At 40.7% G+C, this 14309-nt stretch overlaps 1 protein-coding gene across 1 annotated transcript in view; it reads right to left on the reverse strand.

Moving 5' to 3' along the window:
* OTOA (otoancorin) overlaps positions 1 to 14309 on the reverse strand; it is a 33505-nt gene that overhangs the window by 6575 nt on the left and 12621 nt on the right. Inside the window, exons 16-23 of the mRNA XM_039732298.1 lie at positions 13999 to 14116; positions 13405 to 13478; positions 11884 to 12019; positions 10837 to 11027; positions 9322 to 9415; positions 8068 to 8197; positions 4601 to 4788; positions 828 to 983 (exon numbers count right to left, since the gene is read on the reverse strand). Coding sequence (XP_039588232.1) covers positions 828 to 983; positions 4601 to 4788; positions 8068 to 8197; positions 9322 to 9415; positions 10837 to 11027; positions 11884 to 12019; positions 13405 to 13478; positions 13999 to 14116 — 1087 coding nt within the window. The remainder of the gene's footprint in view (positions 1 to 827; positions 984 to 4600; positions 4789 to 8067; positions 8198 to 9321; positions 9416 to 10836; positions 11028 to 11883; positions 12020 to 13404; positions 13479 to 13998; positions 14117 to 14309) is intronic.

The following is a 14309-nucleotide window of genomic DNA, read 5'->3' on the forward strand; positions in this document are numbered from 1 at the left end:
AATCATCTTCCAATATTTCCTAATCTATCCACAATGCTGAGCTTCAAATAACTAGCTTAACTAGCTGCCTAAGGTTTAGACAACTGAAGTTCAGCAGGATGAATTTCTTTTAACTAACTACTCTTACTGACAGCAGGAAACCTCAAAAGCAAACTGGTTCTGTATAAAATCCTCCCAAGCGCTTCCTTCTTATGGTGCCCTTCACAACATGAATCTATTAAACAGATTTGTGATATTCTTCCAGAACTGCCACCATGCCAGCACCTGTGCAGCCACAGAGCCCTGATGGGCCACAAAGTCAGAAGCATGCTGCCAATTGCGTATATAAATAAAAGTTTTTAACTCTTTTTATGAAAGTCCCACTGACATAACTAGAAGTTATTCAAGGAAAGGAACATGAGAGGAGGTTATCTGCTAATAAAGAGCTTCTAGGGCAATGGATGTTGGGGTTGGGGCAGACTACCTATTCTTTGATTGTCCTTAGGAAGGACTCGTACTCTTAGCAGTAGTGTCCATTCCAGGGACAGTGTGAGAGGAGCTGCTGACCTCCTTCCACTGCTCAGTGGACAAGTGCTAAAGAACACACTCATGCCCACCCCAATTAACAGTGATTGATGGTGACTTGGCCACCTCCAGGGAAGCCCCAGACAGGCAGACACCAGTGCTGACCTATCTGCCACTTTCACTGGGGTCACAGCTGCACAAAAGCAGCAGGGAGTAGTGTGGGTCTCTGGATCTGTTGTCTAGGCAGTTCCAGGACTTGAGTCCCAAAGGGCACGAATCCAGAGCCTTTCACCAGGAGTGCATTCAGTAACTCACTCACTCACCTGGGTAAGAGTCCACCCTGTTTGCTGACTAAGACCAGAAACGGAGTCGATGGAGCGCAGGTCCAGCTCTGTGATTTCCTGTGCAGTGAGTGCCAGAGCAATGCGGCCCAGGGAGATGATTTGGTAACTCCTCCAGTCTGGCAGCAACCCCCAAACCTTTAGATGAGAGTCATTAATACCTGTTAGACCATTATGACTCTTCCTCTATATACACCATTCTCAAATCCCTTGGTTCAAAAGCCCTAAAACCTGAACATTCCTCTTTGCACACAAAAGGAGGGCTTAGGTATTGTGAAGGTTTTTGAGGTTCTACACCAATAATGATTAGTTCATCTAAAAATGCTGCAATTTTTACAGCTTGGACTTGTTGATGAGTCAGAATATGAACTGCTGGAAGTGTGGCTGTAGGAGCAAAACCACTAAGAACAACAAAAAATGGGAATCTGTGCCTAGATCCACACTGTTATACTGCCAAGAAAGCAGCACCTGCACTAGCCAGGCTCCTTCCCAGCTGCAGTCACTCCAGGGGATTGACTTTAAGTTCCTTTTGTGACCAGTCACCCTGGCTCAGTCACTGACAAGGAAAGACAAAGTAGAGAATCAAGTAATACAAAGAACCAGTTCCTAAAGTCCTGATTTCCAGACTGTGTTCATACAATGTTAAAATAAAAAAGAATTTCAAAGTGTTTGTACAGATACAGTTAAATTTCTAAAGCTTTGTAAAAAACCAAAGAAATAAGCAGGGGCTCTTCTAAACCAGTACCAATGTATTTAAACTGACAGCTTCCCCTACTTTTAACTGTATTTGTGATAAAGTTACAGTGATTGAAAAGCTGTCACTGATCAGCCCGAAGGAAATTTTGGTATAAGGAAAAGTTCTGCCAGAGTAAAGAATAATACAATTCCATCAAGAGCTGAATTTTCAGGGGCCAGAACTGTCAATTACATTTTCTTGACAATGGTAGAAGACTGTAGACAGTGGTCAGTATCTCCCCAGATGTGGCCAATTTCCTTTACAGAAAAAGACACTGGGTTTTGGCTGGAGGAAGTGACTTGAACAAGCCAGGAACACATTAAAAAAATACTCACTTTTAAGCTCTCATGTACTTCAGCAACTCTGCTTTGTGTCAGCAAATACATGGTTTCTAGTATAACATCATACTGCTAACTCCAACTAGAAAATTAAAACTAAAAACCCAGGACTGGGCTCCTATCTGAGTCAGAAAAATATTTACTCCATTTTTGAGATAGCTACAATTTAAGTTTTGTTCAAAAAGTTAGAAAGGACAAAGCTAGTGGGCACTTGCTGAAGAGCATCTCTGCAGTTGCCTACTAAATAGTGTTTGTACTATCAGATAGACTTGGAGCTGTACAGTCTCCAGAAAATATAAAAGCAGAGCTCAGGAATCTGGATCTCTGGAAGTAAGTACTCCTTACACAGAGCTGCAGGCTCTCTGCTGTGCACATCCAGCACAGAGCAGCTGTCAGGGTGCTTTTCCCAGCTATGACCCTCAGGGTAAGGATTTGTTTAAGAGATGCATTGCTGGACTTGTACCTCCCAACTGAGCTTCCACCAGATCTTTTACGTTGGTTTTACAATGTCATAAAGGGTCTAAGTCTGGGAAACTTCAATCTTTTCCAAAGCAAATAGACAGTAAAAAGTATTAGCCCAGTTTTAAAGCTTTTAATTCTCTAGCTTAAGAGATACATGAAACACATGCAGGCAAAAATGCCAAGTGTCTGTTTCCTGATCTAGGCCATAAAGTACAGAATTTGAAGTACTTCATAAATAGTATTATTTGACAGGGCTGGGTGAAATCTCAGGCAGAATGATATAAATAACACAGCACATGAAACTGAAACACTCCTTTGTCCTCATTCACCTAGAACTACAGATCCATACAGCTGTCACTGCTGCAGAGCTGGGAGACCTTCCACTTACAAGTGAGCTAAGCTTCTTACTTTCATTAAGATACAATCTGATAACTAGACTTTTTGAATTAGTTTGGAACAATGACTAGCTCAGGCTTAATGAAACCTTTAATCAAAGATGTTAATAACATAACAGCATCTATGCATATAATTTCAAAGAGCTTTGCCTGTCCTGTCTCATTTCTCATGCTTCATGCTCAGTGTAACACCACACTGCATTTTGAAATTAATATATAGGAAGTCTGTCTTTGTCTAGCAGAAATCTGTACAAACACTCACAGACAGAATATACTGCCATTCAGTGCACTGCAGATCTGTGAGTCTTTGAATATAGCCAGAAATGTGAGTGTATCAACCTTGTTAGCAATTTCCATACAACCCAAATATAGTAAGTACCCCAATATATTGCACTACTGTAAAGAATAGTAGTTTTCACTATGTCAGGAGAGCACTGGTTTTATTTTCTTCTAGGATTACATTTTTCCCCCTTTTGATGTGTCCATGCTGACAGAGGGAAGCTGACTTGGGAAGAATACATCTGCTGCAAGGCAGCAGAGACACAACTGCAGAGCCACCATCTTCTTTCAGAAATCTCTGCAGTGTCACTTCTCTTCAAGCACCTGCAGTCCCACTGCTCTAAAAGCTGAGCTTCACTGCTAAAAATTGCACAGTTGGCCTTATTTACCCCAAATCCATGGTCAGCTCCACTACTGGCTGCAGCTGCTGGTTTAAGGAGATGCTGCCCAGGCCCATGTGGCCCCTGCTCCTGCTTTCCTCCACAGGTCACAGCCCTCACGTCTCCAAGCCTCTTGCACTCTGTACTGCTTGCTGCCAACTGCAACTTGTACATGCTTCCCAACCTCATTCTGTCAGAATGATCTGATGGAACCTAAAAAGGACTTTTACAAGTTGGATCATTTTGACAGAAGGGGATTACAGAGTAGCCATGCAGAGATGGAAGCAGAGAACAGATAACCTCCAGCAGATGCTGCTGACAGGAAGCTGAAGCCAGGCTGGGGCAGTACCCTCTTCACCTCTGAGTTTCTGCAACCAGAACAATTTGTCTTACTGCACCCTAAAGCTTTTTCTTGCTGAACTGAAAGTATGTTTGGGAATTTGCCCATTCCCTGCCAGTGCAGGCAACCACAAAGCAGCAAGAGGTCACCCCAGGGAGAAGTGCAATGGCAACAACAGGCATAGAGCAAAGTCTGACTTCTCTGGCTCCCCACTCTGTCTCAGGCAGGGCAGCTCAGAGCTCTGTGGGTGCCCCAGTCCCAGAGTGCTGACCTGCCCCCAGCACAGTTCTCTGTCCAACTGTGCTCCAGGAAAAGACAAAATGTAGGTGGGATTTTTCCTCCCTAAGATTTCCCACTGATGGGTCTGTCCCTGCCTGTGAGGAGGTGGGAAAAGGAGCTTTACTCAGCCAATACCTGCCTTTCAGTCAGTTTGGGTTTACCCCACTGGAAGCTATATTTAGCATCCATGTAGACATGCCAAGTTTAACATGCCAAGCTTAATTCTCAGCAGGGCAATCAACAGCCCCTAGTACTGCTTGCTGATTTTTCATTTATGAAAGGAAAGTGAGAAGCAAGCAGAAAGGTAATTCAAAAGTAAAACCACTTCACTTTTCCAGCTGCCAATAGCTCAGAACTACTTGCCTGTTGACTCCAAAGCAAGGGCAATAGTCTTCTATCACCACCTCACATTATTTTTCCAATAAACCATAGATATTCTTGTGGCAGTAGTGACATTGACATAGCACAGTTATTTTAGAACTGCATAGTTCAATAACACCAAATCAAATTACAGATTTAATTTTCCTTCACAGACAGGATGGTTACCTGCTTGGCTTTTTCCTTCAAGGCAGTCAGCTGGGAGCTGTTAAAACCTGAGACACCCCCAAGAAGTTCCACATTTTTGTCAAAAGTCCCTGGATCCATGCATTTCAGTTCCTGAACTGACCAAAAGACATTTGCTTCTCCTAATTTAATGATTTCATTGGAAGAAGGAGCTCTGGTTCCCAGGCAATCTGAAAAAGGTCAAATAGCAAGAGTTTTCATCAAAGAGACAACAAAATAAATCAAAGCAATATTGATATTTAAGAGAGCAACAGACTATGAAAATTTACTGCTGCTGATGTGATATTGTTAAATTAATTATTTTGTAATTGAAGAATTAGAAAAATACTTATATTATTAATGTTCTGGATATAAAACTATCAGTATCTTGAAAACTTCTTTCAAGTCTAATTCTCAAAAGGCATCAAAACCCAGGCAAGGGCTTGTTCTGAGTTTAAGCCACCATTTGCTGGGAGCCTTGATTCAATAGGAGTGAAATGCAAATGTTTGGGGTGACCCTGGTGGAAATTCACCAAAAAGAGCTTCAGCTGAATAAACATCACATTCAAACAGTGGATCCAACCCAACAAGAATGTAACAGACATGAGAGGTCCTTGCACTCTGAAATGCCTGCTAGAGATATATGTCTTGTAAGACTTGCCTGACATTTAAACAAGGTGAAGACAGAAGCTGGATGTGTCAGAGAAGCACAGGGCTTGTTGGTTATGTCAAGCCTGTTGTTAAAATGTCAGGATCTAGAGAGGGCTGTACATTTACCACAGCACTGTTTGGACAGACAAACTGCCTTTAAAAATCTTATTTACAGTCAGGTTCCAGGCCTATGCATTATCAAACGAGACAGTTTCCATTGTGTGTTTTAAAAAATCCTAGTCTTTGTTGACATAATCTACCTCTAATGTTGATGGAAAGCAGAAATAAGAATCCTAATGTGGTTGTTTACTGCTCCCTCTCCTATCACTAATTTAGGAAAACCTTATTAAATAATTATCTAAACCAAATAATCCCTACATGTCTTTGGATACAGTCATTACTAGTAAAAAGCATGAATTTCACAGATGCTGTGCCTCAGCTAAGCTCCCCCAGATAAATAAATTAAAGCGAGGATGTACAAAGTAGATTTGTACTTTGAAAGGAGGCAGAGGAGGGATTTATTTGCATCAAAGGACGCTGCAGTAGTGGGCAGAACACTGAAAAGATTGAATCTGTTGAACAAATGAAAATGCTGCTCAGCTTCCACTGTACCAGCTGATCTTCTGCTCTCCCTTTACCTCCCTCTTGTGAAGCTGCATTGTTTCCCTTTCCCCTGCTGCAGGTCAGCTTTTCTCATGTAAATACTGCCCATGCAGACACAGTGCAGCTCCCTTCCTCAAGTCATGAAAACCTAAGACTGGGTGTCCTTGAAAAAAATCCATTGATTTTATAATTTTTAACACATCAGGTACACTGATGCAATTAAAGAGGGAAATAATAATTAGATTTTTGACCTGATGTCATTTTGCTGTTCCTTTTGCTATAGATTTAGTTTGATGAAAAACATATATATATATGCATTATAACATCTCAGTGCTTGTGGTGAGAAACCTGAATTCTTTCTCCAGCACTGCTACTGCCCTCTGGTAGCATCTCAGACACACAGCTCCCTAGTTTTGCTTTTCATGTTCCATCTTGCCTTAAGCACCTTAAAACCTTTGCTTTTAATCTTAACATAGACATAGATGCAAGAACTCTGTAACTGGTAATTGCTACTGTTATTAACATTAGCTCACAACTGGTCTGAGAAATGCAAAATAGCATTGGTGGCATGAAAAGCTTCAATGTTATTCTGGAGTAGTTTTCATAATACCCAATTACAAATCAGTCATGAAACTTCATTCCTTACTGAAACCACTGTGTGAGTTGTATGGAGCTGATGAGATTATGTTTGGTGACAGCAGTTCAAGACCATGTTTGGGCTGCAGAAGCATTTCCTGGAGTAGCACAAACAATCCTTCAAGTCCTCATCTCCCAGATTCCCCCCAGCTGAGCTCGTGCACCCCAAGTGAAGACTCAGGAGCCTCCACAGTCTGGGAACCAAGTTATCCTTGGACAAAACCCCTCAGCTTTGCTGGCACTGCTCTTGCAATGCAGATGAGAGAGCTCTGCAACTGCACTGGACATGAGCTGGGCTGATTAGAGAAGTCTCTGGGATTCATGTAGATCCAGAGACTTAAGAACACTTAACTTAGGGACACAGGCATACTGAAATACCTGCTGCTGAACCTGCAGTCCTGTGGCCCATGTCTAAAGAAATATGGCTTGTGATCTGCTGATTTACTTGTTGAGGGAAGAGTGAATTTCATGCATACAGGTGAACTAACCCCCTGCTATTTCACCAGCTGAGTCCTGCTTTTTTTAGAGCCTGATGAGAGTGTAATGACTCCTCTGATCAACTGAGGTCATGTTTTGTTTCAGGCTATAAAAAACCACAACTCTCAGAACTGCCTCCACCTCTCTCTGCCTACGAATACAGCACTCCAAGAGGCAAATTCATTTCTAGAGACACACAGTCACAATTCAGAGTTCCTGCCATACAAGCAGATGGATTTCCATGGTGGCTCAGGGCTTGCTGAGAGCTTGAACCTCCACTCTGCTAGGCAGAGAACCAAGAGGGATATTTTCAAAGACAAAGGCAGACAAGATCAAACTCCTTGAATATGTTTGGGTCTAAATTCCCACTGGTGCTTTTCAAAAGCTTCCCCCACAGCAGGATTGTTTTCCATGGCACAGGATGGCACAGCTTACAGATTCTGCCTGGGTGAATTTCAGATAAGAGAAAGAATAGTTGTTATTATAATAATAGAATATAGTCAGAGTATCTATCTTATATAAAGAAAATTATCCACTTGTCACCAGAGATTCTAATAGATTAGTTTGGTTGCTAATTAAAATACCTTTTAGATGATTATAAACTTGTCCATTTGGACAGAAAAAACACAGTGCCACCACTGTCAGATTTAAGAACAGATCAGTCACCATATGCTCATGTCTGGCAAAGGATTAACTATGTGCAATCTTTTGGCACAATGGTAACTTGTCACCTTCAGAGGTTTTTAATTCAAGGGGTTTCAATTAGATTACAAAGTAAAAAAAAAAAAAATTAAAATAAACAAACCCCTCTAATTCAAATCATTCATATTTTTCCTTTGTGCACTCAGAAGGATTCCAGGAAATGCTTAATTATGCAATCCTGTAATGAAAGTTTCAGCAATTAGTGCATTATACAACTCTGATGAGCAGCAGAATGAACTCTCACTGGTTTTTGCTGGAAGTCTGTAAGATACTGAACACTTCACTTTTATTGTTCGACTTCTCAGAAGGCATTTGATGACAAAGTGAGACAAAGTCTGTTTGAGTTGCACATCTCAGCCCCAAATGGCAGCACTTTGCAGAGGCCCCAGTGCAATACTGACCAGCTGTGCTGAGAGATGGGAGGACGCTGCCAGTGCTGCTGGAGACTGACTCAAACACAGCTGACAGAAGCTCTTCAGCTGAAGAAACTGGTCCAATTGTCTTTGCTATTTGTAAAAGGATACCTGGGAACTTCAAAAGGAGAGAAAGAATAAATAAGGCTTCTCTCCCTTTTAAAACAAATCAATTTGTGGAGAAAGACTTGTGCAGACGTGAGCAAAGCAGGGGTTAGTAACAGTTCAGTCTCGTCCCATTGTGCAGATGTTTCAGAAAAAAGTAATTGGCTGCTACTGAAAGGTCATTGGCACACATTTGAGGGGGGAAAAATTAGGAACAAAGGAAATTCTGAGTGATTCTCCATCCTGTGTGCCCTCCCAGCTTCTGGCAACACCTGAGCACTGGCTGATTGGTGTCTGTGTCCAGCCCCTCCTGGAGCAATGAGTGCTACCATTTTAATTTGGGCTTCATTTCGCTTGTCTTAAATTTGCCAGATAAGTGTATGAATTGGGATAGGGACCCAATTAAATTATGAGAAATAACTTTGACCTGTTTGCCTTCTTTAGGCTTTTTTGACCTCTCTTCTCCACCCTGCTAGACACCTTCTTTTCCTTTGAAGAGTCCTATTCTATCTGGTCAATTATAAGCATTCTCTCCAGTGGAAAAGCTGCTGACTGTGCTCACATATTTCTGCTGAAGAATGAAAACTATACTCATTCCAGTATAGTTTACTCCTATGCATGAAAAAAAAAATTAAGAGTATATGAACTAAAAAAGGGCAAGGAAATTACAAAGTGCAATGCTGAGGCCATCAGATATTGTTACTTGTGCTATGCTGGCCCCAGGGCAAAGGGCCACATGAGTAAATGCTCATTTGATCAGTATGATCCCATTAATAACAGGATAAGAAACACAACTTTTATGGTTGGAAGGCAGAAGAATGGAGTAAAGAGCACTGCAAGGTATAAAGTACTAAAAATGAGTCTGCATCACTATAAATGCCTCTTTTTCCCCCCCCATGTGACAATGTACAATTATCATTGTACACATGCAAGTAATTCTTTATATAAACATTACTCTCAAGAAGAAATCTCTTTGATGGAGTCACGAATATGTGAAACATTAACAGACGTTTCCTTGACAAAAGAAGTATTTACCTAGTTCAGCATTCAGGTTACATAATTTAGACTTCATTATGACATTCACAATTCCAAGTTCTAAAATATGTTACAAATTAACATTTTTTAATAAAAGCATACCTTTTCAGCAAGGATGTTTAATTCCTCTTTTGACAGCAGAACTATGAACGGTCCAACATCTAATGTTGTTTCTGCTGTCCAATTGTTTGAGGAGCTGAAAAAATATTGAAAAATTTAATACAATTGAAAATTGTATTAATAAAGAACATTACAATAAAAATAATACTAAAACTTCAGTGGGTTTATGACACTTTATCATACAGGAAACACAATTATATGCCAATGTGATGATTCATTGTTACAAGCATTAGATTGCATTTTCTCACTTTCTGGGCATAGGGCATTAGTGGAACTCACAATATAATCAGAAAAACCCTTCCAATGTGGTGATGGAGCTCTCCTCAATAGTCAAATGTTCTTAGCATTACAGCGTTTGAACAAGGAGAAATAATTATTTATTTGACAGAAAATTTACCATTTTCCATAAGTTCATATTGAAATAGTAGTCTGCAAAATGGCTATCAAAAGAGAAGTAGAAACATCATCCACATCTGACAAATGTCAGTCAACCCATTTGGTAGGTGACTTAATAAAGCTCATAGATAAGTTATTTTCAGCCTGACAGAGCCTATAGAAGAGTGTAGGAACAAATATGTTACTAGCTCATGTTCCCACAAACAATTTTAATTGCTTTGTTGCTCCACTATGAGGATGTTTAAATATCTTCAAAATTAAATATAAAATAACATAAAATCTTATTTAGCACAGTGTGCCACACTCAATAAAACTGATTTGTATCAAGATCAATGCAGGGATGGGATCTGCTGGAAAATACAGCTATCCTACCACAGAAAAATGCTGGCTGGCAGGAAGCTGAACAGCATCTAATGTCATCAGGTGGGTCAAGTCACCAACTTTGGGGTGAAGAGGTGGTTAGAAACTGCAACCAGTCTCCCTTTTCAAATGCAAGATACTTCCAAGGGACAATGCAAGACAGAACAGTATACTCTTGCTAGACAGAGGATGGCTTTGTTCTTTGCACAGCTGATACCAGTGAGGTTCCATTTGCCCTCCTCATCTGAGTCCTTAGTGACACCCAACACACTGCCCACTCTGCTGCTGCAGAAGCTTGAACTTTATATCCCTCTGCTTCTTCTCTGCTCTCTCCTATTGCCACAGGTGCTTGCAGTCTTTTTTACTTTTCTCCTTACACCAGCACAGCAAGTATCCCACTTCCATTTTCCCATTCTTTGCGTTCCTGCACCATTCTCTGCTTGTAACCCCTTTCTCTTGCCAGGCCTGTGAGTCTATTTGCCTGCCCCCCCCAAACATTACACTTTCTCTCCTTTTCCTCTGGGACTTAAGCCATGCAGGGTGTCCCTGGGGTTGTATTTTGTTCCACAGTTATCACATTACACACAAGAACAGAAATATCATTCTAGTGGACAAGAACTGGGGCAGTGACAGAAGCTGCTTTGTGCTGGTTTCACTGCAGTTCATCTGGGCAAAGCAAATGCTTGTTGTTTGCATGGCCTAACCACCAGCATGACCACAGTGGTGTATCCAATACCTTACCCATATAACTCGAAGAGTTTGTATTTAATTTCAGTCTTCTGCTCGTGGCTGAGCTGTTGGCAAAGTTTGAATTGATGTAGGGCTGCTGCCATTGCCTTCAGGGACATTCTGCCATGTAGAAAGGCTGGAGGTAGGTGGCAGATTAGATTTCCAAGGAGGTCAACATCATATTCATCAGCAATGGAGCTGTTCTGAAACAAGAAGCATTTGCCCTGTTGGCAGACCTAACTGGGCTCTTGCCCTGTACCACTTAGCTGCATCACAACTCATTTCAGCTGTAAGGAACAAAGACACAACAGTTTGCACCAGCAACTTAATCTACATTTTCTGCTGAGACTGCCTTACATTTTTTGTTTTACCAATCCAACTGGTGATATTTCATAAGCACTTCTCAGAGCTTTCAGTATTCTTTATTCCATACTGAATCACACATAAAGAATGTGACCACCCAGCACCTGCAGAGCTGGTGCAGCTCTGTCTGGCAGCACAGCCCTCATGTGGCCCCTTGCAGCAGAGGGGCCCCAAGCTCTTGCTGTTAGAAGGCTGAGCTGTAAAAGGTTTGTCAAGCAGCTGCCAAAACACTGGGGATTATACAGCTGGTACTGTGTGTAAGGACAGGAACAGCCACAGCTACATCAAAGAACTAGCTTCCCCTAGAAATTGGTGAGTGCTGCAGCTCCCAGACAGCAGAAGTCACAAAATCCCTCTGGTACCACCACCTCTCCCATGGAGGTCCCTGTGCCACAACAGCTCTGCTTGGACTGGCACTGCTTGGAGCCAGGGAACAGCTCCAGATGCAAACTGGTCAGCTCCAGGCTGTCCTGACCAGCAAGGACATTTCATGAGAACACTTTGTAGTGTGCATGGAGTCAAGGAAAATTGCTACGCAAGCTATTAAAAGGTTTGCTTAAGGAGCAAATAATAAAATTGAAACAGTAAAAAAGCTCCCAAAAGAATGCAGATGGATGGATGAAGAACTCATGTAGGTGGTGACTCCCTCCTCCTCCATGGTGTCTCCTCCTCTGCTGACCTCACAGCCATACCCACCAAGCACTCCTGCACTTTTTGCAGGACAGCATCCCTTTTGTGAAGGCTTGGGTTCAGAAGGTCCATTCCAGTCTTCCCCACACGTTCAAGGAAAGGGACACACAAAGGGCCTGTAACGTACTCCAGGTACTCAGAACTGCAGAAAGAATTCAGAAGGTCTCAGAATGCAAACCTGACCTTCATACACCCACAACCATAGCCATGAAATCTGTGATGACAGAAATATTTAGAGACAAGACTGGACTTGAAAAATCATAAACCAGAGAGGCCAAAAAAACTGCAATTAACCCTCACCTTAGTCCAATATCTGTCTTTTTCCAGTCCATCAGGACATGAACTGAACTTCAAAAAATGGCTAAGAATTATAAATAGCTGCAAGTGTATGAAAGTGCTCTGAGATGCTTTAACACCATATGAAACAACAGCTCTTCCAGTCCATCAGGACATGAACTGAACTTCAAAAAAATGGCTAAGAATTATAAGTAGCTGCAAGTGTATGAAAGTGCTCTGAGGTGCTTTAACACCACATGAAACAACAGTTTACAGGTCAGAAGCTTTTCCCCTTTCTCTGTTTTATTAGGAATAATTCTCTGATGAATGAAAATGGGGTGGGTGGCCTGCAGACCACAAGTAGTTTTAGAGTAGGTTTCCTTTTTATCAAAATCCCAAAATCCTGCCAAATTAAAAAAAAAATAATGCTCTTCTCCACACATAGTGGCAGACAACCTTGGCAAATAAAGCCACAACCCACATCTGCCCAGCCTTGCCAGGGTCTGTAGGCAGCAGCAGCAGTAACTTCTGATGGCCCTGAACAGCCAACATGCAATTGCTGCCAAATACCTGAGTGCTGTAGTTTATGGGAAGTCTTGCATTGAAGTCTATTATTATTATTTTATAGTTGTTAAGTAGAATAGAGCCTTTTCAAATTGAATACTTTTCTTCCTTTTTTCAATTAATTTCAACATATTCCACAAAAATAAGGGTTCTCAGTCCCTTTAATCCCCTGAGGCACATAAAGAGAGAAAGAGTGGAAGAGACAGAAAGAAAAAGTGAGAAAGAGACAAAAGCAAGAAAGCAAAGAAAAATTAACAAATTTTACAATTCAGGAGTTCTCATACATACACAAGTTATTTTTTCCTAAGGAAAAAAGCTGTCACTGAGTTTTGTGTGAGCTAACTTACACAAATGTCTTGAAACACACTGGAATGTTTCCAACCATACAGAGCAATATGCTTCAGCAGTATCCAGTGCTTTTGTCTTATATATCAAAAAGACCCCTAAACAAATAAACAAACTGAAACCAAATAAGCCTACCTAGGGGGAAGAAATCCACCACTGTGACAAAAATGTACTGTACTAAAAGACACAAAGTATTACCAACTTTCACTCGAGACAGATTTTTCCTACAGTCAGTGACCACTTTTCATAAATCACCATTTACTGGAATCATCAGTTTCCTTAGGACTGAAGAGATTATTTGAAAAGTGCTCAGAAGTTAAGATGGACTAAGATGTAACTCACGGAAGTGCCAGTAAGAGGAAGGGAGGAATGGATGCATTGGAGACTTTCCAAAATTTCCAAGCCAAACAATTAACCTAAAGGCAACAAAAATTTAGGATCTTAAACCTCTATCAGTTTTGAAGAAGAATAAAAAATATGGCTTGTTTATTGCAGCATATATATAAATTAGCATATATAAGACGATGCATATTATCTTCAGAGAGCATTTTTATCTGGCTTGTTTGAGTTTTCTTTTTGTAGACATCAGAGATGAAACATTATATATTTGGGAACATGAGAACATTTGTATGTTTCTGAAAGTTCTATGTATTTCCAAACAGATCACTCATGAATTAACAAGTCAGAAGGGCTGTAGGAATTTCTTGCAATTTGTAAGTGACAAATGAAATTGTCAAAATGAAGTATGATAACAGACAAATTCACACATAAAAGATTTAAATAAAATATGCTAACAGACAAGCTGAGACATACAGGATTCTGAAAAAAAAATCCCCAAAAACCCAAAGACAAAATAGAATGAGCCAAATTTTAATCTGCCTAATTTGGATATTGGGTAGTATGTTTATGTACATAAAGTCTTTTTTGTTTGTTTACCTGATATGGAGAAAGCAGATGAAGATTAATTTCAAAGAATTTAAAATTGTTTAAAAATATGTCTGTGTCCATACTTTCAAAGAGTTGACAAGTTACTCCTTTCACAAGCTGTCCTGTGCTGATAGGAAAGGCAAATTTCAATCTTATGAATATTTAAGCAGGATCTAGTCCTTACTCCCCACAACCCCATCCTAAGACACAGTTTCTTCATCTCTCCCATTTCCTGTAATTAAAAGGTTCTTGAAAGTAAAAATGAAAACAAATCGAAAAATATCAACTAAGACTTAAAACACCCAAACCTCTGCAATGCT

Source organism: Passer montanus, unplaced genomic scaffold, assembly GCF_014805655.1.
Source record: "Passer montanus isolate IOZ18808 unplaced genomic scaffold, ASM1480565v1 scaffold8, whole genome shotgun sequence".
Lineage (NCBI taxonomy): Eukaryota > Metazoa > Chordata > Aves > Passeriformes > Passeridae > Passer > Passer montanus.